Here is a 27185-nt window from a genome sequence, read left to right on the forward strand (position 1 = left end):
CCATACCTAATTGCCAACACTTGATTGTTTTTACATGTGACCATGACTGTGTGTCCATACGTTGGCAGTAAGCTGCCCAAGGTTCACTCACTGGTGGGAAGATGTACATTAGTGACCTATTCCTGTCTTCCACCCTGCAAAGTGAGTGATCAAAGTGCTTTTATCTTTCAGCATCCCATCCTCCCAGGACACTGTTCCCTTCTAGGTGACATTGGGTGGGTAACTAGTTTGATTTAGAGAAATAAACTCCACCTTCACTTATTATTAGCGGTTGACTATTGTTTCTGCCTAGCATACTAGTCAGCTCTTGGTTACTTAACTAAATGACCTGAGGGCATCTTCTTGGGGATGGGAGGAGTTTTTTTTGGGAGAATTTGGAGGTTTGCCGTTTGGGATCAGACAGACCTGGGAGTCTGGCAGCTGATAGAAGCTGCATTGGAGAAGCAGTTGTGGAGAAATGATCCTGCTGGAGGCCAAGAAGCAGAGAGAGAGAGAGAGAAGGAAGACAGGGATTCAGCTGAAGCAAGCAACCCCCTCGCAGGACCTACCTTTGCAGGGCAAAACCAAAATGACCAGAAGCCCCTTCCCCTCCCCTGCCCCACCCTCAGACCAGATACAGCTCAGGCAATCAGATCAAGCCTTCACTGTGGAGTCATGAACTCTAAGAATTCAGAGTCGAAACCTACGTGTGAATTTGGAGTGACAGGTCTTGCTCAGCCCATAAACTCCTGTGTTGAGGTGTGAGCTCAAGGAAGAGATGCCCACTTCCAGGGATCCTGTTGGAGACTGAATGGATGCAAAGTACCGAGCACGAGTTAGCAAGCAGATCCAGTTGGATCTCACAAACCTGTTGCCTAACTACTCTCCCCTCCTTCCGATCCCTGGAAAATGAGTGCTAACCAGCAAGCGGAAGAGCATTTAGGATACAGCTGCCAACATTTTATTTCTTCGTGAAGTTCATGTAAATGTAGCTTTTGTTACAAGTGCGGATTACTTAGCTTTCAACTTTATCTTACTTTCTTGAGCAACCATTTGGCTGTAGCCCAGTGGCGGTATGGCTACAAACCATTACCTGCCAGTGAGAAAAAGCAGGTCATTGCTACAGCTTGTGTGGCACTACACTGTATCCCCATTGTGAGGTGGCTGCTGGGGAAGCCCCGATTGCCTCACACACCTGGAAGATGGAGGTTCTGTTCTGTGATATCACAGGATGCAATCACCTACAGCATGGATAACCCCCACCTCCTTTTTTTTCTGTGCCTTTGGCTTCCCTTTTCATTCTCTTCCTAACTCCACACTGGGTCCCATTCTTGCAGAGCATTCCGTTTCACTGACACTGCGGGTCACCTAAAGGAACCCACATGGTCACCAACCCATGCAAGGGAGTTGCAAGTTCTGGACTTGGAACTGTCACCCAACAGGGAACTTTGGAGGAGTATGGGAGAGGGTGGGGAGAAAGAGAGGGAGGAAGGGAGGGAAGAAGGGGAAACTGAAACTTTCATTAGTATCAGGACTTCCCAAGCATGGCCCGAGGTCGCTCTTGTCTATCAATGACTTTAATATTCCTAAATGGACTGACTCCCTGGCAGTGCTGTTAAAGAAAGCCCCAACCAGAATCTCTAACACCCTCGCAGCTGCTGTGTGTCTCCTGTGCTCAGAATGCTCCAGGAGGGCCCAGACCTCACTTCTCTTCTCCAGGATTTGCGTGACCACTTGAGTGGCGCGGGATCTGGAGCCGCCCACGCAGCCGCAGCCGCCTGGGGGCTGCGGTGCCCTGGGGTGCCCTGCGGGGGCGGGAGTGACGGACAGGCGGGCTCGTGCCTCTCAGACGGTGCGCCCCTCCCTGCGAGCCCGCGGTGTCAGCCCAGTTAGGGACGGCGACTTCTCTGACTTGTCAGCTTTCTAGCTTGTCAGCAGAGTGGCTGGTGAGTGAAAATGGGGGAGAAGGGGCGCGGCATCAAGAAAGTGGTGGGGGAAAAGGGGTGCGGCAAGGGGCGGAGCTGGGGGCGCGGCCACTGGGTGTGACCACCCTTCTACCCATGCCAGCCTTCTGAGGGATTCTTGCCCCAGGTCCCCTTCTCCCTTTCTCCCTCCTCATGTTCTTCACCTTCCCTCCAAGCCCCGTCTTCCATTTTTTCCCTCTAAATCCTTAGTCTGCCACACTGGTGACTTCCGTGGCTTTGTTTAGGAAAAAGAAAAGTATCCAAATAGACCCCAGGTGCTTTCTCCTGGAACAGGCGCACCATTCCCAGCCCTGTTTCTGGGCTTTGTCCCACGACCATGGCTGATGCTTTTGGCTGCTTCCAGGGCGTTCCTGGGACCAGGGTCGCCCACCATCCGCACCCGCTCTAGTCTGGGTTTGGGAGCCGCAGGGGGAGCGCACAGAGGAAGTGACAGTGCCAGGAACGCGCGTGCACACACGCAGGGCTGGGGAGAACTGCTGGACTGCTGGACCGGCGAGGAGGAGGAGGAGGTGGGGAGGGGACAACCTGAGCTCTGCCAGCCTTAACCCCCCAGTGATCCTCTACAGCTATGGAGTCCCCAACCAAGGAGATTGAAGAATTTGAGAGCAACTCCCTGAAATACCTGCAGCCAGAACAGATCGAGAAAATCTGGCTGCGGCTCCGAGGGCTGTAAGTAAAGCCATTTCTTTCTCTTGTTCCGTACCTTGTCCCATCACAGCCACAGCCTTGCTGGCTCGCCTCATTCTTGCACCGCTCTTTAAACACAGCCCTGGAAGTTCCACAACTGCTTGCCTGTTAATTACAGTCCCTGCCACCTTCCTTTTGGCACAAAGAGGGGGGCTGTCTTTGCATCTCAATGCCTTGCCCCCTCTGACTGAACTCTCTTTTGTGTAGACTGGGTTTAGACGAAAGAATTGTGGTAGATGTTTCTGGTCCTTTTAACGGGATATCTTGGTTAAGGACTTTTAATCAAAGAAAAGAGTTTTTCTCTGCAAACCGTGGCTCACTCACAATGCAAATACAGTATGCACGCTCGCTGTTAAGGTCTCTTCTCTTTCTCCTGAGTGTGGTCTAACTTGGGTTCTTTCCTGACAGGCAGGAGACAAAAATCTTAGAAGGAAGGGAGAAAGTGGAAATCAGAAGCAATCCTGGAGTTTCCTAGTAACGTTGGAGCAGTGAAGTAGGACGTTTGGTGTTGATCCAGCAGTTAGAGTTCTGGTGGACTGATTGGAGGGGATTCATTCCCTTCACTGAGTTCAGCCTGGTTTTGAGTCCTGAGGAGAGTGACCTAGGAAACCTGGTCTTTCCCGTGAAAAGGTTTCATAAATAGTGACCTGTCCATCACCTCAGTCCAGGAAGCTTGAAGTCAGTGCAGGTGGACAGCTTGTCCCTCAGTGGCCACACAGCTCCCTGAGACACCTTTCTTGACCACCTAGGGCTCTGTGCATCAAACATTTGTCCTCAGATAGCTAGTGTGCTTTCAAAGAATAGTTTCTCCCTGACTGTTCTTGTGTTGTTTGGATGCTCTTTCCTCTCAAGGACAAATGAGCTGTCCACCAGTTTGTTTATTCGGCAGCCTTTGTTATTTCTGGAAACATACACCCGCACAAACACACACAAAACTTATCGTAAAGCACCGAAGAAGCTGGTCCCTCTCAGGAGAGACTGCAGTCTAATCAAGGGCATTGAGAGTTTCCAGGTAGAAGCAAGAGGTCCCATGTGCTTCTTTATGGGGAACCATATTTAAAGTAGTATTTTGTAAACACTGCTTCATTGGTCTCCAAGTGAGTTCCGTTACTGGTGCTCTGGATAGAAAACCATGCCAACTCGTTTGGTTGTAGACTCCTCTGGCTGCTGCAGGTAGAGGTTACAAACTTATTTAATAGTCTTCCCTCTCTGCCAGGCAAGCTCTCCTGATGGTTTAGATGCCTGCACTGCAGCTACTATTTGAAGGTGTGGTTCCTTTAGTATAGAGAACCTAGTATAGTAAGCTCTTGCTGCACATAGTGATCCTGAAGTCCCATTGTACTGTGAAAGTTTGTCATGTCCAGCAAGTCTGGATGGGTCCTAGGTGAACACCTTCCAAGTGCTGGCAGGTGTTTGCCATCCTGACTGGAGGAAGCCACATCCACACACTGAGGAAGTGCTTCTTTTAGGCTCTTTCACAATTCAGACTAATGCTGCTACTCCACGCAGCCACTCAGCCTGCAGACAGATCCGTAAAGCCGAGGTGGGAACTTGTGCAGGAAGAGCATTTCGTGCTAACATCACACAGTCGTGTAGCTTGCTCAGTTTCCTATCTGTTTGACTTCTCTCCCCAAGGTGTTGTGACAGATCCTAGGGAGTGCGAAGGGTTGCTGCTTCTCCCAGTCTGTGTTACTAAATCATTCTGCTTTGCCTTCCTCCTGTAGCACCTTGCCCAAGAGTAATCCCCTGAGAGTTTTAGCTTCATTCTCAAATTAGAAAAGGATATGCTGTGTTTTATATATATATATATATATATATATATATATATATATTCCCCCAGCAGTGCTGGATTATGTTGCTATAGGCTCTGGACACCAAAGCACATGTTCCTCTCTTTGACTTGGAGTAACACATTCACAGTCCACATAGTAGAAACTTTCAGGAGCTGGGAGACTACATGTGTCTTCTGTCTGCCTGGCAGGTTGTCAGTGAGAGGAAAGGAAGCTGCTTTTTAAACTTTCCAGAAAGATCCAGTAGCCACAACGTGGCTCTCCTCTCAGTTCATGATCATGACGCGCTCGGGGAAAGAGCTTTCTAAATGACCACAGATGGTCAGGACTTCCTCCAGCTGGCCTGAGAGCTGTCTGTGAGCATGTCACACCTGGATTATTCTGTAGGATCTAATTCTCTTTTAATTTATTGTTGTTTGTTTATTTGTTTATCTCCTATATTAGAATGTTAAGTTCCTTAAGGAAGAATGCTTTGTGTTTTTTGCTCTTGGCAAATAGGGTTGGGCACTTAGTAGGTGCTCAATTTGTAGATAAGAAAGGCTATCATGTGAATGTCTTAATATTAAACATGAAGATGAATATGTATCAGGGGTGAGTGTATGGTTGGTGAGATCTCTGTGTATGCCAGGAGCTAGCTGGGAGGCAGGGTATACCCAAATCATTATCTAGGCTGGAGCATAGACACTGAAAGGGAATTAGGAATTGGGTGACCATGGCAAAGCCATGACCCAAGGTGTAATCACGCTCTTACCTCCTTTCATCCTCTTATATCTGCCATTTTCCATAGCGGAGAGAAGTGGCCTTTACCGGAAGTTCTGTGCTTATCTGCAGAGATATTTCAGGGCATGGCCTTCTCCGTATTCCAATCCTTACCCTTTCCCCTTTTCCCTTTTTCTCTCTAGTATTCTTCGTCATCTGAATATTGTATAGTTGATTTGCTTGCTGTGTTTCTTGTCTGTCGCTCTCAAATGGACTATAAGCTTCAAGAGAATGGAGTCTTGTGGTGCCGCTTTATCTCCAACTGCCTGCAATACTATTTGGTTTATAGTAAGGATCCACAGATATTTGAAATTTTGAGCAGTTGTTCATGTTTCTCCATGAAGGGGGAAAAACTATTGTTACCTTGTAGCATTAACAGCATAAAAGTAGCCCATTTGCTATGGGTACTGTGTGTTTTAAACACTGTTAATCCAGCTGAGATGATAAACCCTTGTAACCCTGTGCATGTTACCTTATAACTGGAGTGAAGGTTTTATACCGAAGTGTAAGCAGAGGAGGCAACTGTGGCTTGAGTGATGTGTTTCTCAGCTTCTCTCTGCAGCCCTGCCACTCTTAGACCTATGTTCAAAGTTTTGTAAGCCAGCAGAAACCAAATACAATCAACCAGAAGGATGCTCTTAGTCTTCTAAGAAGCCCCTGTTTTTCACTTTTCCATAAGCCTGTAGACATCTTTCTGTTTTATCTAGGAATGGGTGAAATTTGTCAGAGCTCCTCTTTACTTTGTTGCTGTGGAATCTTCCAGTCAGGGAACACAGGGGCAAGGATGTTTTCTGTGGCCCTGAAGCTGTGGGGTAGGTTTTTGGGTTTGAGCATTTGGGTCATGACCCCTGCACTTTAGTTCCTAACCCAGGGTTACTTTCTTGCTAGCCTGTTGTAAGATGATCACCAAATGATGTTTCTTATGCTACATTTGTAAAAATTGGGAACAAAATCGATGGTCATTGTTATAATGATGTAAGCTCTCTGGGCCATCCAGGAGGTAGCAGAACAAACTGTTGGTTTTATGAAGATGATGAAGTTGTTTTTGAGTGATCTGTGTCATATTGTGGTAACGAAGGCAGATAAATGGATGTTAGATTAGTAGGCTGAACCAATCGTGGTTCTTGTGTATCCAGCAAGCAAACCTTCCGACTCTGTGTTCCACTGAAGGATGGGTTTATGGTCTGTGAGTGGTAGATCATGTAATTTCACCTTCATTGCCCATCTCAGGTAGGACACTGAATGCCAGAAGAAGCATAGAGTCTTTCGCCCACTACCGCCAATTCTTTAGTCGCCACGAAGTGTGTCCTTCCCCCTTCTCTGGGTGTTTGTTCTGACTGCCATTGGATCTGCTTCCTGCTTGTTCATGTAGAAAGACTTCTCTACAGTGTAGGAGGCACAGAAATGGAGGTGAGGAGACACAGTGGAAATCTTTTCGTTGGCTCCTGGTGCCCCCAGCACCTGAGGGTGTTTTCTCTGAAGAAAATCAGGTGGTTTCTGTTTAGGTTTGGAAAGAGCCTTAACTTGCACCCACCAGCATCCACAGAAGTGACTCTTCCAAAGGGGTGGAGGTAAGCTACAGGCAAAGCAGTCTGGATCTTCAGTTTTAAATTTCTTGTTTAGGGCTTCTCACTGTATGTTTCTTTTACATTCACTTGAATTTTTTTTATAAAGAGAGTAAATAATATTCAGCAAACATGATTAACATTTGCAAGTCATACCATGTGATTACTATGCTGAACTCTGACAGTGCAGAATTAGGTAAGACATCTGATCTTTGACAGGCCACAAGCTGGAGGGGGAGTACTAAGAAGTGATGAATGTAGTTTTCAAAGGGTACGGGGGAGAAGCCTCTGCATCTAAGGAAGAGTAAGAGGCTGTGGACTGCAGGGAGCTGGGCTAGTAGCCCCCGGGTTTTTGGAAAAGCGGAAGTCAGGGGCTTCTCAGAAGACTAAGAGAACAGTCTCCTTCTAGTTGGTTGCATTTGGTTTGTGGACAGAACCCTTAGAAGAAGGCCAAGGGAGAAGAACCTGGCACAAATTCTTTTCAGGGATATCAGCTTTTTGTGAAGAGGCAAAGTTGTAGGGGAAACAAGGACCCATCCAGTCAGTCTAGAGGAGACCAGTTTAGTGTTCTGGGCAGCTTTGAATGACTATTGGAAGAGCTGCTTATGCTTACTTGGGTTGTGACTTGAGTCCCACTGAGCCTTGTCTGTGCTCACTTCTCCTGATCACCTCCAAAGAAGAGGGAGTGGTTGAATCTCCTAGTTGTTGTTGAACATGGAGGTACTGAATAGAAATCTCCCAAGCATCTTATAGCTCTTAAATAAAATGGGTACAGGTAACGGTTTTATTATTCTACAAGTCAGTGCTCAAAAGCTTGAGTTACTTTCCTTGAAAGGATTCTGAGTGCCATCTTCTTGCAGCTTCCTCAGAACAATGATGAGGGATAGAATTTCATCAGTAGTGGGAACAGAACAGATGCTGAGGCCCAGGAGACCTGGGCAACTCAAGAATGATGGAAAGGAAGACATGGACCGGTTGGAGATCCATGGAATAAAAAAAAACTTTTTGTTTTATTCAACATCCAGCATGTTTATAATTTAGGCGTATTTCAATGTATCTTACTCTACAACAAAGGCATATCGTGTGTTCTGGGTGCTCCTCTTCCATACCCTCCAGAAAAATCCTTTTTTATTTTATTATTCTTTGGTGCATATTATTTTAAAGAGTTTGATTTCCCATCTTCTTAGTTATGAGAAATCATGAGAATGCCTTAAACTAGATAGTTGCAAAATGTGACTTGAATTTTATTTTTATAATAATCTTTCTTGGGCCCAGTGTTGTGTTCCAGTTGAGTTGGACCTCCACCTGCAAAGCTGGAATCTCCGATGTGAACTCCATGCCAATGCATCTAGGAAAGCAGAGAGGAATGACCCAAATCCTTGAGTCCCAGCACCCATATGGAGGACCTGGATGGAGTTCTAGACTCCTAGCTTTGTTCTGGGTCAGCTCTGGCCATTGTGGCTATTTGGAAAGTGACCCAGCAGATAGAAGACTTCTCTGTCTTCATGCTCCCTGGGACACTCTGTTTTCCAAACAGATTTCCAAACATTTCCAAAAAATGTTGTTGATTTCTTCCATATATTGTATTTAGGGTACTGACTGGTCTGTCTATTCTCCTATTTAATTCATTTACTTAGGACAGGTTGGATGATTTCACTTGTTGCTGAGTTACAATTGTGTGCAGAACGTTAGAGCTTCCAAAGGGAGATGAAACTATCAGAAGAAAAGCCCACCTTGGCCTCAGGACACTTAGAAATTAGGAGGGCAAGCTAGTTCTTCTATGTGTGAGAAGCTAAAACACAAACAAGAATAAAGCCAATAAAACAGAAGGCGGTAATTAATGGTGTTGGCAGCACCTTGCTGGGTTCAGAGAAGGTGGACATCTGTGTTCAAACATGGCTTTCCAGCCTTTAGTTTACTAATAGAGATTGAGACTTTCTGAAATGCATTCTGAATGAGTACTACAGGGTAAAAAGAGGCAGCTAGCAACAAGGTTGTAGTCCAGCCTCACATTTAAAGCGAAATTGTCTTGACTTGAATATTAGTGTGGCTTACTATTGTATTATCATTGGCTTATCATAATTCAGTTATGCTAACTGGCTCATTACAACTCAGTATTCAGCAACTCTGAGATTCTTGCTCTGGCCCAGCTTTATGGCTGTCAGTTGGGAAACAGCTCTGAGCAAAGGTTTCTGTATTTCTAGGTCCACTTTTTTGGTCTATAATTGTCCTAAGAAAATAAAAAAACTATTTTTCTTCATTTCCGTTTCTTCAGATGAGGTACACAGTTGTTTGACCCCCCTCGCAGCTTTTTGAAAAATGACTAAGGAAAATATTTGTTAAATACGAGGCATATAAAATAATGTGTGACAGCTTTGAGAATGACCATCATAATTTCCCAGGAGTTAATAAAATTGAGTTCTCCAAAAAATGAAAAATTCTATTTTGAGAGAAAGAGAGCTGAATCCATGTGAAGTGTTGGTATTCTTAGGTCTTTTATGATAGTGTATTCTTTATCTTAATTCATCGTGACAGCTGTTATTAAACAAAAGAAACACATCTTAATGAGGTTAATGGAAAATGTTACTGGGTTATGAAATTCCAAAAGAAATCTCTGGAGAATAGTGGAATCAAAAGACAGAAAAATTGATCATTACTGGTAAGTGGCTTATTTATATATCTGAATGTATATGCAATATGTGGAAAACTCAGTTGTTACTCTTTCACTTAGCAAATGGCTCTCTAGCACTTACCATGCACCTGATGCAGTTTTAGGCACTAGGCATATAGAAAGAGACAAGACAAAGATTGTTTTCTTCAGAGGCTGTTCAGGCAGGCAGAGGCAAACACCACATACTATTTCCAGAAATAACTATTAACCATGATGACTGCCCCACAAAAGTAACGTAGAGAGCTGAGATCCGATTCATGATTCAGAGAAGACTTCTCTGAGGAAGTGGAATTTAAGCTGACATTCAAAGAATAAAAAGGTGTGATAGTCAGTAAGGAAGGTTCTAGGCTCTTATATAGCAGTTACCATTCCTAGGATCTTTGCACAAAGATCCAAATCAAAGAAGGTTACCTGGCTGCAGCCTATACCGGAAAGAGAGTACAAACTTGGGAGGGACCAGATCTGCCCATCTGCTGTGGGCCTTAGCCACGGAGGGGCCATTCTATGCAGGGGTGGAGTAGAGAAATAGAGGAGGTAGACCCAGCAGACCTCGGATGTGGGAGGTGAGGAAGAAAGAAATCTCAGATAACCCCCACATCCTTTAGCTTGAATCACCTGGTGCTATTTACATAGTTCAGATTACTAGGAGGAGAGCAAGGCTGTAGTTTGGTTTTGAGTGGAAGCAGGATGAATGGGAAATGTGAATTTGAATTTGTGTTTGGACACATTGAATAGGAAGGAACTAAGAGGATGTGTTGCAACATGAGCCGTGAGATAGGTAGGCTGCAGATTTAAGAATAAGAGCTTTCATTTATAGCTCAACAAAGAAGAAAGTATGTATGTGTCTGAGTGGTACTAAATTAATATTCCTACACATTTTACAAGTAGTTGGAATAGGATTTAGTCTGACATTAACTGGGTAGTCTGACACACGAGGCACCAGGACTATGCATTTATGTATATGAGGGTATTTCAAAACAGTTGTAGATAAATGGAATTAAAAGATCAACTTGATCCATGTCTTTGGCATAGTAGTTAAGATGCCTACCTGTGCCCTATGTCAGAGTATTTCGATCCTTTTCTGGCTCTGGCTTCTGACTGTAGATATTGGCAATAGTGGTGGCCTAAGTCATTGCCTCCTCTGTGGAATTCTTGGCTGCTAGCTTCAACCCTGGCTGTTGCAGGCATTTGCAGAAATCACAGTTTCTGTTTTTGCCCCTCAAATTAAAGGAAAAAAAAATCCATAGTTTTTTTCATAATACACATTTTCAGCAATCTTTAAAAAATTTGTTTATTTGAAAGACAGGGAAAGACATAGGAAAAAATTGACAGAGAACTCCCACTCATTGTTTCACTCTCCAAATGCCTGCAGAGGCTGGGGCTGGGCCAGAGCAAGTTGGGAGCCAGGAACTCAACCCAGGTCTTCCATGTGGGAAGTACTGAAAATTCTAGTTGAGCCATGCCCTGCTGCCTCCTAGGGTATGTGTATTAGCAGAAAGCTGGAATCCTGAAGGGAGCAAGAATGCATTCCCAGCCTTTTCTTAACTGCTGTGCCAAATGCCTGCCTCCAGGGATAAGGTTTTAATAAGAGTTGGGTGGAAGAGTGCTTGAGAATGGAGATAGGAGGGAGTATTCTCTGGACTAGACTGCGAGGCTTGGAGAAATCAGATTGTCAATGAAGTTAAACTTGGCAGAGGCTTCTGTTTTTATCTGAGTCTACACGAGGAGAAATAAAGTAGAGAAATAAAGCAACTCTGTGAATAATTCAATTTTAAAAACTCTTCTCCCTTGACCTCAAGTGTCTGTGAAGGGTAGGATTTTCGTCTTAATCTTTGGGATTTAGCTCCATGTTGTCAGTACCATCCCAGATATTAAGAGATGGTTTTTGTTTCCAGCCTTTCTCATTAATGTTTATTTAAATAGGAGGTTGGCTCTGAGGAAGGAGATCACCCAAATCTCTTCTATTCCCACCCACACAGTTTTGTTTGTATTTACAACACAGCAAGTGGTTGTAAATATGTGAATAGAGGAACAAATAATTTCTGCCCAAACACACGCACACACACACACTCTCTCTCACACACCCCTATTTCTTGAACTTTTACAAGCATGATATTTACTTTTTATTTTGCTTTCTCACAAAAGCTTTCCCTGTTTTTTCGTGGGTGTCACTGATAAGCTGGGAGCCTGGTTTTGAATGGTGCTGAAGGGGAAGCAGCTGGTGTTTGCTGGAAAAGCCCCGCTTTCCAAGGAAGGGTTTTGGCTTTCTCTGGAGGGGCGTCCTGTTTTGAAACCTCTGGAAATGGTAGTGTGAATGCTAAAATGGCTCATCTGGGTTCAACAAAGAAGGAAGCAGCCAGCAGCCAGATGTCTGCAAGCAGAGGAGCTGGGACAGGAAAAGTGCAATGCAGAGAGGGACCCTGGGTGGACTTGCTGGGTGAACTGGGTGGCACAGTTCCCGGGTGTGGGGAAGGGCTGTGCTGTTGGGTTTGTATTAAGTTACCTTCTCCTCATAGGTTTCTCCTTGTTCCCCTGCCCAACCAAGCACTAGATAAAAGCGGATTTGTTTCTGGGAACAAGGGGCACACTGATTATGCTGTGTACAGATGAGCTTTCTCCTGTTCTCTAGATTCACCACCTTTAACTTGCCTCGGCACCCTGGCAAAGGCGTCTTTCATTTGAATTGGTCTCATTGCTTCCTGTAAAACATTGGAGATCTGTATCTTTGGGAGAGGCCTGTCTTGACTATAAGCCTCTTTTTCTATGAGAGCGAAGGGAAAGAGTGGGAGCTTACAGGGCAATTTCCCCCAATAGAAAACCCAGCAGAAAAAATCCCTAGGAAGTTTAAACAAGAATATCTCTCTGAAAGTGAGTTTCCAATTTATTTACTTATCTACCTACCTACCCACTTATTTGGTCTTGTCTTGCATCTTTGATCAAGCAGGAAAATAGATGTATAATAATCGTGGGGTTTCATACTGTAGCTGATTTGAGCTAGTAAGAAAAGATTTTTCTCTGTCAGGGCACCCCTAACACCTTGTATGCATTTTATTGTGAATATTTCTTTGTTCAAAAATATGATGAAGGCCGGCAAAACACAAAACCCATATACATGCTTGTGCAAATGTAAGTTTTTAACATGCGCCTGATGGAGATGAAACTCACTAGAAGGAGAAAGAAGGAGTATACAAAGTGTCAGCAATATGAGATGAGTTCACATACATACTACAAGACAGAGCAAGCAGAAGTTTCTAGACATAGCAAGTGAAGTCAGTTTGCACCCCACATGCCAGCAAAACACAAAACCAGAGGATCAAATTATGGTGCCAGTCCTCACTCATTTTACGGTGATTTCTGATGTTTTCTCTCAGTCTGCTGCCCCACAAATGACAGACACGTGAGCTGACCCCTGAAGCATGTGTTAGCTATGAGAGTCCTGCTGTGTGCTTCATTTTTCTCTGAATCCGGCCTTAGCCTCCTGTTCCAGAGGAAACAGAGTGTTAGAGAACTCGAGATGTCCACTGCAGTCTGCTTGTGTGCCGGCAGCGACCATGGTCTCTGGAGGGAGAGCTGGACGCAGATTCTACTGGGAATTGAAACAGTGTGAGTCATTGTTTCCTGGACACCCAAGAAAGAGCATTGCAGGCAGAGTTGCCTCTGTGTGTGTGTGTGTGTGTGTGTGTGTGTGTGTGTGTGTGTGTGTGTGTGTATGCACACACATGCAGTTGTTGTGTATTCAACTTCCCAGACTCAAAAATCATGCTGTGTCCATCTAGGAAGTATCTTGCTGTCAACTGAGAAGCAAAGCACACATTTTGCTTCCTCGTAGCCAGCTTGTTCAGTTATTAAGCCCACTTACAAACCTCATGATTGCAGCCCCCATACGGCTGTTGTTCAGAGATAGTCACCTTAAGATAGTGAAAGGCTGCCATGTGTTTCATAATTTAGCATTAAGATTTAATTTACCCTCACTTATCCAGGCTCTTAGAAACACATCCCATCCCATTTCTTTGACCTTGAAGGATGTGATGCTTGCATTTGAATGCAGGTGTATTCAATATTTGGGAGAACCTTTTGCCATCAGAAAGCAAAAGGCCATCCCTGGAGAGCATCCTTGCTCTGGCCCCACTGCCTGACTCTCCTCTGCTGCCTGGTGGGTCTGCTGGGTGGGTCTTACTCCAGACACTTCCACCCTTGACAGGTGCTCCATTTTCTTCTTTTTCTCCCTGACTGTGGGTCTGGGAAGTGAAAGGAAATTCAAGCTCTAGAAGCCTCTGTTAGGTGATACAGCCTTGAAGGACTTTGGGGAACATTTTTAAATATTGACGGTGAGCAAATATTTGCTCCCTGATGAAGCCCCTCTCTCAGTGTTTGCTTGTCACTGAATGTGGCCAGCTGCATGTCAGTAGACTGCAGCCTTTCAAGGGATGGCTTCGTTTTTGAAATATTAATTAATTAATTAATTAGAGAGTCAGGTGGGTGGAGAAAGAGAGCTCCCATCTGCTGGTTCATTCTCCACCTGTCTGCAACTGCTGGAGCTGAGGCAAAGGAGAGCTGGGTGCTAGCTATATCCTCCAGGTCTTCTCATGTGCTTGGCAGGACCCCAACCAAGTCCTGAAACCATCACTTGTTGCCTCCTCAGGGCCTATACTGGCAGGAAAAGGGAGTCAGGAGTCAGAGTCAAGAATTGAACCCAGGTTACTTGGGTGTGTAGTGTAGGCATCTTAACAGCTGGGCCAAGGACCCACCCACTCTGAGGGGAGCTTTGCAAGCCCATTTTCCTAGCCCCCTACCTCCATTCTGCATATGTGCAGGGGGTAAGCCATGTGCTATTTGAAATTTCTTGAGAAGTCCACCATTCTATCACAATGTTCTTTATTTAGGCAGACATTGATTTTAAGTGAAGAGAAGTCTTTTAATTTACATAAGAGCTAAATGAGTATGGATGGGTCGGTCATTCTAGCTGGAGCACGTGATGTCTGTGCAGTGAGGTAACAGCTTCCAGACAGTGCTTAGTGATGCTGTATGGACACACTGCAAGGGTCAGTGTTTATTAGTGGTTTTAAGAGTAATTAGTAAAACGGGAATTTTGTTAGGAGATGTATTTAGATATGCCATGGGATTGTTATGTTACCCAATTTTACCTTCCTATTTTACTGCATGTTGAGTTGATGATGTCAGTCAAGGCCTGGAGCTGTGCTTTGCAAAATCATTTCCCTAGAACGGGATCTATCCATCACATGCACCAAGATGTACACACATGCATGTCTGCAGGGGCTTTGTATGTTTGCTTTGCTTTTCAATGAAAAGGACTTTGGCATTAGAGAGAAGCGTGTGCTCTTCTAGGTATGTGGGAGGTGCTGCCAGAGGGGGTGGCAGGGTATACCAGCTGCAGCGTCCCTTGGTCAAGATAAAAAGCTAAGCATGATTCTAGCTCATCCTCCTTTTAGTAAGACTTAGATTAACACCTGCTTTCTTGGTGGTTCTAGTGCTCCTAGGCAGGGAGAATTGGGAGTACCAAGTTTTTCATTCTAGAATAGACACCTTAGCCACTCATTAGTGATAGACTCCTCCTCCTTCCCACCCTTCCCCATGGAAAAGCCATTGAATTACAATACCACATTTATGCAATTCCATTGTTAGTGCAGTGGCTGATGCTTTTTTGAGGATTTCCAGAATGCTCAGTGCTGTGCAACAAGCTTCATGCCCATTATCCCATTTCCCTCTCACCGAACCCAGGGAAGCAGAAGTCTTGCCACCTAGGTTGTAGAGATGAGGATACTGAGTGTTTGGGAAGGTAATCAAAGTCACTGAAGGTCACAAATGTCTTGGACACGTAAAGTTGAGGAAGGGGTTTGCACTAGAATTAAGTGATAAGAAACCTTCTGCTGTAATGATGCTCTTTCAAAGAAAGAAAACAAACACCACCCCTGTATGCATGCCTGTGAAGGGCATGTGCGTGTGAAGGGTAGAACCCATTCTAGAAGCTGAAATATGCAATCACTGGCCTAGGCCTTCTTAGTTGACGTCATCATTCTAGCTTGGTAAGGATGAACTGCCTTTGAATTGGAAGCCACTTTCTTAGTCACCCTCCTCCCTTACCCCCCCACCTGCTGCCAAAATTGCCAGGTCTCAGAGCACCAAAGCTCCTTGTCCTTCCCTGCTTCCCACATCCACTCAGTCTGGCTGTACGGACCTTAAGATTTGGGCTACCTTGCCTCAGATTTCTTCAACAATTATGAATATAAAGTAAGTTTGAAAAACAAGACGAAGTAGAACAGCGTAAAACTTATTGTTTTTTAAGTATCTTCCAGGTAGTGAGTCAGGGAGAAATTCTGTTGAAATCCTTCAAAACAAAAGGCCAAGAATAAACTAGGTTTCTTTTCCAGCTCATTTCCTGCGTTTGAGTGGAAAGAACTCAATATGGTTTATTGTTGTTGGTTTTGTTTGTTTTCATCTAGTATCTAAGTTTCCAAATTGACTCTTTGGACTTTTGGAATGACTTCCTCAGTTTTCTCTGGTGGTTTTAGATATTGCTTTTTTTTTTTTTTTTGTCTCAGCCGCTTTAGGGATCTGGGTCTGTAGGTGAGTTGTTAAGCTTCTCTAAACTTCCACTCTGTCAAAGATAAAGTGAGTTATACTCCCCAGGATTTATAGATTTAAATGAGTTAACTTATATGTCCAGCATTGAACAGAGGGGTTACTCAATGACCCTGAACTCTACAGCCTTCTCACATCTTACTTCTGTGTGTGTGTTGGAAACCACAGCTGTAGTGAATGTCTTCACGATTAAGCAGAGGCAAATGAGTAAGAGATAGCATTTTGAATAGATGTCTTCATAAACACATTCATTCAGTGAGTAATATATTGGGCAGCTGCTATTGCCAAGTACAAAGGTGTTAGGCAAGGAAGAAAGAAGTAGCAGATAGTGGACAAGCCATCATTATTGCCACCAACGTAACACATCAAAACCATGAGAAGTCATAAACACAGCAGTTGGTAGGTAAGCTCTGGCCACCATGGGTTGTGTAGAAGGATTCGTTTCCAGTTTGGGAAGTCCTAAAATGTTTTTTTGTTTTGGGGGGTGGGAAATTAATAATTCAATTCCTATCTACTAGTTTATTTCCCAAATACCTACATCAGCCAGGGCTAGGCCAGAGAGAAGCCAGTAATCTGAAACCTAATCCAGGTCTCCCTTGTGGGTAACAGAGGACCCGAATGCATGAACTACCATCTGCTGCTGAAAAGCCATTTTCTGATGAGCTAGATCTGATGTGAGATGCAAACATCCCAGTCCCGTGGGATGACACTTTTTTGTGTGTGTTTGACCTTGAGACTCCAGTATCTGATGACAACATTTGGATTGTGTCTGCCTTGATTTTGGGGTGGTGTCTAAATGAAAAATAATGTAAAGGGTAGACTTTGCAACATGTGACATCACAAGTGCTCCCCTTTTTGGGGGTCTACCAGATGCAGAGTTCATATTTTGATGTGTTGATGGCAGCTGCAAAGAATTCATTTACTTAACTGACAGCCATTGTGTGTGTGTGTGTCTGTATGCTTGCACATGCATGTGTGTGCTAACCATAAACCAATTAATATGCAAATTCTTGGGGTACATTTGAAGAACCATGACAAAACCTGTGACTTCAGAAAACTCAAAATTGGGAGGGGAGAGGCATGTCCCTTACATGCTAGATGCAGAATCTGCCAAATTTTAGTGCCTTATTTTAGGATCATTCTATTCATTATTTAATTACAGAGTCTAAGGCTTGATTTAACATGGAACTTGCCTCAGCTTTTATAGTCCACAAGGTGAAGCTGAGTTTTAAACCAGGTCTGTCACATGGTCACACTTTACGGTCCTTGTTTTCTTTCCATATGGTCATAAACTTGAGAGTGTAGTACAACTGAGACTGGGGTGCCTGTTCCTCGGAGAGGTGACCCCTCTTTTCAGATATCCCCTCTTTTCCTGATGAACCCAGGCTTTGGCAGATGTCAGCTTTATCTACTATCTCACTTCCCACCCTCTGCCAGGCTGCCTTCCTATTGAAATCCCACCCATTACTCAAGATAACCTTTTCCACCAGATTTTCTCAAAGCATCCCTTGTATCTGTTGTGATAAAGTGAGGTGTGTATTGTAACTTCCTTAGTGGATTTGGCAGTTTTGAGACTGGTGATATACGTTACTTTCTTTTACTTTTCTTTTTTCCTCTGGGATGCCCAACAGTGCCGGTGTATGCTCTGGGGGGCAAATGCTGGGAAGAGTTCTGTGGAAGCCTTAAGAAAGACTGTCTCCTGCTGTTCAAGACATCCTCTCCTGTTGGAATTAGTTGGGTTTTGAGATATAACTCAAATGCATTCATCTAATCTGACTGCCCCTGGCCTTTAATCATTGCCCCCTTTGAATGGTTTTATTTGTTTATTTTGGTCAGTGTGTTCATGGGTTCCTTAGGTAAGTTTGTTAGGTTGCAGTGCCAGTGATGTCAAGGGCATGGGCCACACTCACAGCTCATGTATTCAGTGCCTGTAGATGCAACTTCTACCCTTGGCTGTTGCCCAAAGCTTAGTTAGCTGTCCTTGGTATACAACCATCAGCTTTTGCTGTAGTTCAAGGTGCTGCTTTAGGCACTAGGGTGGAGTGGGGAATGCAGAGACCTGCTTTTGGGGAGCTGAGGTTCAGGTGAATGATCTCATTTGTTTCTCATTATAAAAAAATCTTAGAAAGAGTGATGTGATTGTTTCTACTTTATAAAAACTGAGGTTCCAAGGGTTGTATAACTGGTCCCCTATTGAAGAGCTAAGTGCTAGAGCCAGGATTGGACTTAGGTACTTACTGTAGATCCCAAGTCCTAATCCTGAGTTTGAGTGACATTTCCCACCTAAATATGTGACATCATTCAAACATGTGCCTAAATATATTCCTATTGATACAGAAACCCTATACTCATGTGTGGCTATGTTTTATACATGCATAGTTTTGTAAGTTATTTCAAATGACAGTGCTCATCCTTTAAAATTCATGGCATTAAAAATAATAGAAGTCACTTATGGACCCTCTGCTTGGTGTTACTGGTTGTTCTTCTGGGGTTTTTCCCGTGGTAGAGGAATACTGATATGTAACTAGTAAAGACCACACTGCAGGTTTCACATTGCAAAAGCTTTTGCACTTCGTGTCTAACTTTGTCTTTGTGTTTTCATTTTTATCAGAGATAACATGTCAGCTGGCTTCTGGATTTGAAACCTCTGTGCCTTTTTTGTTTGCTTTAAAATATGTGGCCTCAAGCTCCCTATGAACAAATCGGTGGTTTGGTTGCCAGGGTGCAGTGACTGTAACAGGAATGCAGATGTGGAACTAAGGACTGCTGGGAAGAGTGTACTTCCTGGAGATGTTGAAAGAGAATATTTTCCTCTCTCAGCACTTCCTTTCCCCTGATCCTATCCAGGGAACAGCTTATTAAAATGCTTTCAAGGTATATCAGAACTGCCACAGACTTGAAGAACATGGAGGATATTGGGACAGTATACTTTCCTAGCCATTCTCTACCTTTTATGCCATTGTGACCTGGGTGAGATAAGGCAGAGGTTACTCTGTTGAGTAGATTAAGAAGTCCAGTGCACAAGGTATTTGTCCAAGACTCACTGAGGATTGTCACTGGCAGAGATGGGCTAGACGCAGACCCCTTCTGCTGCCTGTGGAAGGGCTAAGCTGAGCTGTAAGCCAAGTCCTTCTGCTGCTCCTGCACTGTGGTTCTCGGTGTTCTCATTTAAACCTTTCCCTGTTTCTTGGAAGATCTTTATTCTGGCTTGGCCTCAGGATCATGTATTTGCATTCAAAAAAGCACACCCTTGGAGATAGGAGAATGTTGGGGATGCTGGTAACCACAGTGAAATGCAGATAACTGGTAAATAGGACCCTGTGTCTGTGGTAGACAGCAGAAGCACAGAAGTGTCTGCCCATTTGCACTACAACAACCCAATGAACCTGGTATATGGAAACGACTGAGATTTGATGCTGGATCTTGTTCAACTTTACAACCAAGATCCTACAATCTCACAAGGGACAGAGAAGACCACAGGTGCAGGACTGCTGATTTCTTCATGGGTAAGCACAAGATTGTTTCCATCTACTATGGTACAGAAACAAGCACCCTGAGTTTTAACTGGAGGAACCTTGGAGAAAGTAGAGACCTTACCTTGCTCATGCTTGCTGAAGTCATTTCTCTTTGACCCACTGCCTGCCGCACATACTTTCCTGATGTGTGTTTATGCTTCTTTTCCTACAGGAGGAAATATAAGAAAACATCTCAGAGGTAAGAGTGTCTTTCTGAGAAAGGGGCACTTTCCAGGGCCTGATTGATTCGGTCAATGATGACGGAAGTCTGGCTCGGGTGGACCAGAGCTGTCATGTACAGTTTCCTGGTTCCTTCTCTGTAAGTTGCCTTCTTTCACTCCTCCTGAGGCTACTGCTGCTGTGTAATTAAAAATTGATAGCTGGGAGCTAGTGTGGCACAGCAGGTGGAAACCTCCACATGGGAGTGGATCCTGTGGATTCAGAAGCATGTTACTGCTGCACTGTTGCTAATTTTACTGGCACCGTGACCAGCAGGGGATGGAGCAGGCAGGGGATTGGAGACTTAAAAAAACAGGGAGCAGAAATTAACCTCTCAGTCACTTTTAGTTTCCAAATTCTTGCTTGCTTCAAATCCTCTTGTGCCCAAGCCATGGACAAAATGCTGTTGGACTAGAAAGACGTGCACAGATTTGTTTGTTTGAATGTAGTTTGACTGTGGAAAGGATAACTGGAGGTAGAATAACACCTGTCATGTCACCAGCCGTACACTAAGGTACAATGGATGTGTGAAGATGAGGCCCTGGCTTGGATTATGTCTGTGCTCTGCAAGCCTTTTGGCTTGAGAATCTGTGAAGAGATCTAGAGGATTGGCCTTGACCTGTGCAGCAATTAAACTTTAGGTTTGTAGTCTTTGGATCTATAGTTCCCAAATGACTTACCAAAGCTTTTCATGCAAGGCTTTCCAGTTCCAAATGGGGAATCTGTTTTTTAGAGCCTATGTGATTTTATCTGGAAATATCTTAGAGATGGTGCTTGGTGATTTGTTGATACAGGTTGCTTGTTTGTGTGCATGCAAACAGTTGTGAATATGGAAAGGATGTGAGTATGGAACGTCTCCAGGTATTAGAATAATGAAGTGGACATTGTTTATTTGTTCATTATTTTCTTGTATTCATTTAGGACATGCAACATGAGATTTTGAGGTACATATGGGTAGTGAAATAATTCAGTCAAGTAGGTTAATCGGTGCATCACCTCACATAGTTTATTGATTATCTTGCATATTTTGGTTGGTTTTGTTTTGCAATGATTTCCTTTCATAAATATCAGTAGCAACACCCGAGGCCACAGTCTCTTTTATTTTTCCACCATCTTCTTTGGGCGCTTTCAAGCTCTCTTCTTATTTTCCAATCATTAGCTGTGGATTTTTGTTGACATGGTTCTAAAGCCATGGATGTTTTCTCAGGAAGAGCTTTCTAGTAAATGTTTGTATTTTAGGCTTATTTAAGGTTATAGCCTCATTTGAGTCCTTGTTTCTTCTTCTTCTTCTTCTTTTTTTTTTTTTTTCTTGAGTAAGGCAGGATAAAGACTTGGAGTTCCAAGATTACCCAAGAAACCCATCAGGTCTAGAGGGAGTAGAGAGGTATTGCAGGTCAGGAGGACACATTGTGCTTCTTGTCATGTGTGATGATGCGTGTCTCTTTGTGTTTGTACGTGCTGTTCCTCCTTCTGTAACTGAATCCTGGTGGCTCACCTCAGGTTCCACACTTGTAGAGCTCTGTCTACCTTCCGTGTGCTCCCTTAACTGCCCTCTTCCTTCCTCCTCATCCCTGCCCCACTGTGAACAGCGTGTCTGCTGTGCCCCTCAGCATCTCCTACACCTGCTGCAGTCCCTGGGATAGAGAGGCCCTGAGGTGATGTAGAATGAATGGGTAACAACTGCTCCTCCTAGGGACTGAGCTCTTTTGAGTGACATGCGTTCTGGAGTGTTGGTGAGGGCACCAGGGAGGGATGCCACAGTTGGAGGGTGCTCAACTCAGTCTTGAGTTGTCTAAAACATAGCCCCAGTTATTTTTACTTACTATTTGAATGCTCCATTTTATATGCTGGATGGCATCATGGGAATCTACTGAGGGTTTTTAGGACATGTCTGAATGAACGCTGATAGGATAAGGATTGAAGTGGCAGGACCCACTTAAAATTTGACCAGGAGTACAATGTCTTATGGTTACAAGAATTTTTTTTAATAAAAATATTGTTCTAGTCTCAGCGACTTTAGATTGGCCCTTCACTTGGGCAAGACTTTAGGGGTATGTTTATCAAATGCCAAAATGTTTATTCTGCGTTACCGAAAAGAGTTTGCAGAGTGCTTTCCAAAAAAAATAGAGTTGCTTAGACCTCCTGTTGCCTGAGTGTTTCAAGCCCACAGTTCAGCTTGAAAGGCCAGCGTCTGCTTTTCATTGCAGTTGACTTTGGTATTAAAGATGTAAACAGATTATGATCAGATAAAGGAGTGCCTCATGTAATCAAAACCTGCCAGTGAGTTTCAACAATGACTATTTTAGCTGACTTCTTCAATTTCACTTTTTCTTCTGAGTATCATCTCCTGGTAGAGATTCCTGTGTGGTATGGTTTCCCAGTACAGTTGATAAATACTCCTAAGGAAAGGCGTTCTAACCTGATCTACAGTGTATGGTGTGCATGGATCATTGAAAGGAAAATGAACTGAGCCTTGGAAGGCTCGTGGAGGTTGCTATGCTTCCCTAACTATGGGGAGTTTTTCCAGATGACCCAACAGTTCTGTCTCATTCAGGTTGATTGGACTCCTGGTAGTAATTGCCTGTGAACCATGGAGCGGGATGTAAATTAATCACTCAGATTAGAGGGCACAATAGTCTGCTGAAGTAAAAAGTAATTTCTCATTTTCACATATGGTTGACCTGGGATATGAGCTACTTCAAAGTGGCCTCAGTTTTGAGGAAGAGATACAGACAGCTAGGAGAGAATTTTACAAGTAGGCTGCTCAAACCTGTCAAGATTGAAATTACTATGTCATTTTTTGGGGACAGCTTAATATTGTGTATCTGACATAAATGCAATTTTTTTTATTATGTCAATGTGAAAAGGGAGAAAAAAACCAACCTGCCTTATAATAGCTTCATCGAAGGCACTTAAGTTGCAAATTAATAGAGGGGCAGTGTGAGCTCTTTGATTTTTTAGTATTTTCTTGTAAAGTAGACCTACATTTTTCTACTGCATCATTGAATATCAAACCATTTCCAATGTGGTGGCTGAAAACAACCATTTTATTTGGCATATGATTATATGGATCATGAGTTCGGGAAGGAACTGGGAGGGCGGTTTGAAGGGTGAGCCAGGAAGGACTTTCCACTTTGAAGACAGCGAAGATGTCTTCACCTCTGCGGCAACAGCTTGGTGCTCCTTAGGTCTGTCTGTGTCCTCGTTCTCTGCCTCTTCTCCTCTTTTTGGATGGCTGTGATTTTGCACAGTGTCTCCATGTGTCTTTGGGGTTCTTCCTGCATGGTGGTCTCAAGGGGGTTGCTCTTGTTATTTGCATTCATAGGCCGGTATTCTCAGACAGGAAATGGGAAATGCCAGTCTAAATTATCTTAAGTCCTAACTGGGCCCAGACAAGGACACACACAGCATCATTTTTTGCTGTAGCATGCTATTTGTCAGACTCTTAGTGAATCCATGCAGATTCAAGGAGAGGCGTCATGGTCTGTTTGTCTGAATGGAAGTTGTGCTTGAAGAGTTGAGTCCCCCTAGCTAAACTTTTTCAACATGATCTTGCTTCAGACATATTCTGGGGATATGTGAATTCAGAGTTTGTAGATTCCTCATTTTATCAATGGTAGACAATTAAAAAAAATCTGCTTGCACAACTTGCTGGTCTGCTTGAATGCATTTTTCTGTATTTCATAGTTCATTTGAACCGAGTGTAGCTGTGACTGACTTCTCTAGTGGTAGGGACAGCCATACCAGGATGGAGTCAGCTGATCTGTTGAATTCTAGGTGTTGTTAATCATTACTTAATCATTACTTAAATAAAGGTGGTGGGTTCTTGCAGACAAAGAGTATGGCATAAATGGTATGTGAAAAAGCTTTAGATCACACAGGTCTGCTTTAGACATGGTGGGGTGGGGAATAGCCCAGGACACCCAAATAATTAACTTCTGCTTGTGCCTGTGTTGCTAAATTTTTAACTTATCTATTTGTTTATTTTAAAGATTTATTTGTATTTTATTGGAAAGGCAGATTTACAGAGAGAAGGCAAGACAGAAACAAAGATCTGCTGTCTACTGGTTCCCTCCCCAAGTGGCTGCAAAGGCTGGACCTGAGCCAGTCTGAAGCCAGGAGCCTGGAGATTCTTCTGGGTGTCCCATGCAGGTGCAAGGTCCCAAGGCTGTAGGTTGTCCTCTACTGCTTTCCAAGGCCACAAGCAGGGAGCTGAGTGGGAAGTTTAACAGCTGGGACATGAACTGGCGTCCATATGAGATCACGGTGTGTGCAAGGTCAGGATTTAGCCACTGCTTTATCACACTACACCCTAACTTGTCTGTTTATTTACCATTAAAAATCATGTTGAAGGAAAGCAATCTACCTGCTTTTAAGATAATTATCGTCTTACTGCAACTCATGTGAGGTTATAGTAAGTATTTCATAAAGTGCAAGGCAGAGCTTGGTAACCCATGGGAACGTTTTGATGATAGCGATTCTGCTGCATGATTAGCATTAATGGAACCAGAATGTCAACGGAAGGAATGATGTTAAATAGTACTCATTAGGCACTGGCACTGTGGCATACTAGGCAAAAACTCCTGCTGTGGCATTGACATCCCACATGGGTGCCAGTTTGTGTCCTGGCTGCTCTAGTTACAATACAGCTTCCTGATACAGCCTGAGAAGTTAACAAAGAATGGCTCCAGTGCATGAGGCCCCGGCACCCAAACGGGAGACCCAGAAGAACCTTCTAGCTCCTTGCCTCAGACTGACCCAGTTCCAGCAATTGCAGCCACTTGGAAAGTGAACCAGAAGATAAGAAAAATCTCTCTCTCTTTCTCATTATTTCTGTAACTGCCTTGCAAATAATAATAAAAATAAAAATAAATCTTTAAAAATATAATGCTTTTATCAGGTTAGTAAGAACACCAAGAGGTAGACACAAATTTATTCTTTCATAGGATTAGCCTTACCAGATTGATCTTTAAATCAAAAAGACTAAGGCCAAATTCTGACCTGCCAAATTTATTAATCTTTATTTTTTCCATATACTTTAGCAAATACTAGAAGCACCTCTGTGAGGTAATGGTGTGTGGTGTAGTGAGTTGAGTTGTTGCTTACAACACTGGCATCTTCTCTGAGCACTAGTTTGATTTCTAGCTGCTCCATTTTTTAAAAAAATATATCTAGCTCCTTGCTAATGGACATGGGAAAGCAGCAGAGGTTGGCCTAAGTGGGAGATCTAGATGAAGCTTCTGGCTTTAGCCTTGTCCAGCTCTGGCTGTGGTGGCCATTTGAAAAACAATCCAGTAGTTGAATGGAAGGTGTTCTCTCCTTCCTTTCTTCCCTCTCCTTCTCCTTTCTCCCTCCCTCTCCTCCCTCCTTCCCTCCTTCCTTTCTTCCTTCTCTCGTTCCCTATCTCTACCTGTTCTCTCTATATAACTGCCTTTCGAATTAATAATCCTTTAAATAAATACAGCTATGTGAATCATTTCATAGGCTTATACAAGAGACAAATGAACAAAACAATTATAATGAAATGTGATAACTACTATAATCACTGCAGATATTGAAGGTTTTTGGGAATAGAGAGATCCATTGTGGGAATCCTGACGTCATCATACTCTCTTGCCAGATACAGAGAGAGTACAATGTTGCTTGTTGTTCATGATGTTTTGAAGTTTGGGCATACCTAAGTGTGTTCTTCATTTTTTAACTTTCTTTAAAAATGTTTTGATAATTTTTTGGCTTTTCTTCTCCTGAAGACACAAATATTCAGACTTATCTTGTGCATTAGGAGGAGGATGGTCCAGGGCACAGATGGATATTGCAGGGGTGAATATTGCACACATCAGTAATAACATGGCCTCTCTTTGTTGCCAAGGCAAGCCAGGATTTGCTTGTCCCTTAGTTATCTAATGCTTTCTTTTAGTTGGATTTTTGATTTGACTCATTAATCACAGTTGATAGGCCCGGTAATTGGTTAAATCCAGCAAATGATTCCGTTAGTCAAGTCAGCCCAAACTCAGCTCGTCATGAATCAGCATATTTAATGAGCTATCAATCTTGCCTTTTATAAGGTTGCCTTCTAAGCATTCTAGTTATAACAGGTGCATCTCATGATGATCTGGTCTCTGTGTTGTTTCCAGGGCATATTAAGGCTCATATTAAGGTAAATGTTGAAGCTCTTTCAGCATCGTAGAATTTGGGGGCTGTTGTGACCCCCCTTGTAATGAATAATGGCAGCTAACTAACTTATTATAAATGTTAACAGGAGGTAAAGCGCATCATTTGCATACTTATGCATAGAAATCCTACATCTTACTATTTACTTAGTAATGTTGATTTTAGAGTATGATGGTTAGTAATAGCATCAGAAACAAGAGGATCTTCTAAGACATAATATATTTGAGATGACTAAAGTTTTTCAAAATATGAAGAACAGAACTCATCAGCCACGAGAATATGGTTTACATTTCAAGGCAGGCAGTTGAATTGAGTGACAGTGTAGTGAGTTGTGGTAGGTCAGGGCAGACCACAAAGAGCAGCAGTAGTGGTTTTGGTAGGGCACTGGTCACAGATGAGCAGTTAGGTTGAGCCCACAAAGAATTAAGCTTGGGCCTGGCACAATAGCCTAAAGGCTAAAGTCCTTGCCTTGCAAGCATCAGGATCCCATAGGATTATTGGTTTTAATTCCAATGGTCCCACTTCCCATTCGGCTCCCTGCTTGTAGCCTGAGAAAGTGGTTGAGGATGGCCAAGGCCTTGGGACTCTGCAGCTGAGTGGGAGACCCGGAAGAGTCTCTGGGATCCTGGCTTTGGATCTGTTCAGCTCTGGCCATTGCGACCACTTGGGGAGTGAATCATCAGATGAAAGATCTTCCTCTCTGTCTTTCCTTCTCTCTGTCTATCTGACTTTGCAATAGAAATAAATAAATCTTAAAAAAAGAATAAAGCTCATGGCAGGTTATAAAGGATCTGCAAGTGTTATTATTTTTATAGATTCATTTATTTATTTGAAAGTCAGATGTACAGAGGGGGAGAGAGAGAGAAACAAATCTTCCATTTACTGACTCCTCCCTGTATGGTTTAAAAGGCAAGGGCTGGGCTAAGTTGGTGCCAGGAACTTCCTTCAGGTCTCACACTTGGGTGACAGGGCCCAAGACACATGGATCATCTTCTGCTGACTTCTCAGGCTCATTAGCAAGAAGCTAGATCAGAGGCAGAGCAGCTCGGACTCCAGTTGCTGCTCTGAAGTGGGATCCAGGATTGCAAGCAGTGGCTGTGCTATAATGCTGACTCTTTGTACTGTGTTTGTGCAAGAGCCAGCAAATCTCCCTTGGCTTTCTGATGGTTAATGAAGAACAGTCTGCTTGCTGGGATTCTAAGACCATGTGCACCTGACATGACTTCACCTCTCCTGCCTTGTCT

General features: G+C 43.5%; 1 protein-coding gene across 4 annotated transcripts in view; it reads left to right on the forward strand.

The window, feature by feature from the left end:
- Positions 1 to 27185, forward strand: part of PDE1C (phosphodiesterase 1C) — a 418728-nt gene that overhangs the window by 216430 nt on the left and 175113 nt on the right. The window contains exons 1-2 of one of the 4 annotated variants that reach the window (XM_040964588.1): positions 2521 to 2633; positions 19724 to 19750. The exons of 2 other annotated variants lie outside the window; for them this stretch is intronic. In XM_040964588.1, coding sequence (XP_040820522.1) covers positions 2533 to 2633; positions 19724 to 19750 — 128 coding nt within the window. In that variant the 5' untranslated portion in view covers positions 2521 to 2532. Of the gene's footprint in view, positions 1 to 2520; positions 2634 to 19723; positions 19751 to 27185 lie in introns of those variants that run through there. One more of the 4 variants, XM_040964587.1, reaches the window with a different exon arrangement.

Source organism: Ochotona curzoniae, unplaced genomic scaffold (genome assembly GCF_017591425.1).
Source record: "Ochotona curzoniae isolate NIBS_2020 unplaced genomic scaffold, NIBS_Ocur_1.0 scaffold_3835, whole genome shotgun sequence".
In the NCBI taxonomy this organism is placed as follows: Eukaryota; Metazoa; Chordata; class Mammalia; order Lagomorpha; family Ochotonidae; genus Ochotona; species Ochotona curzoniae.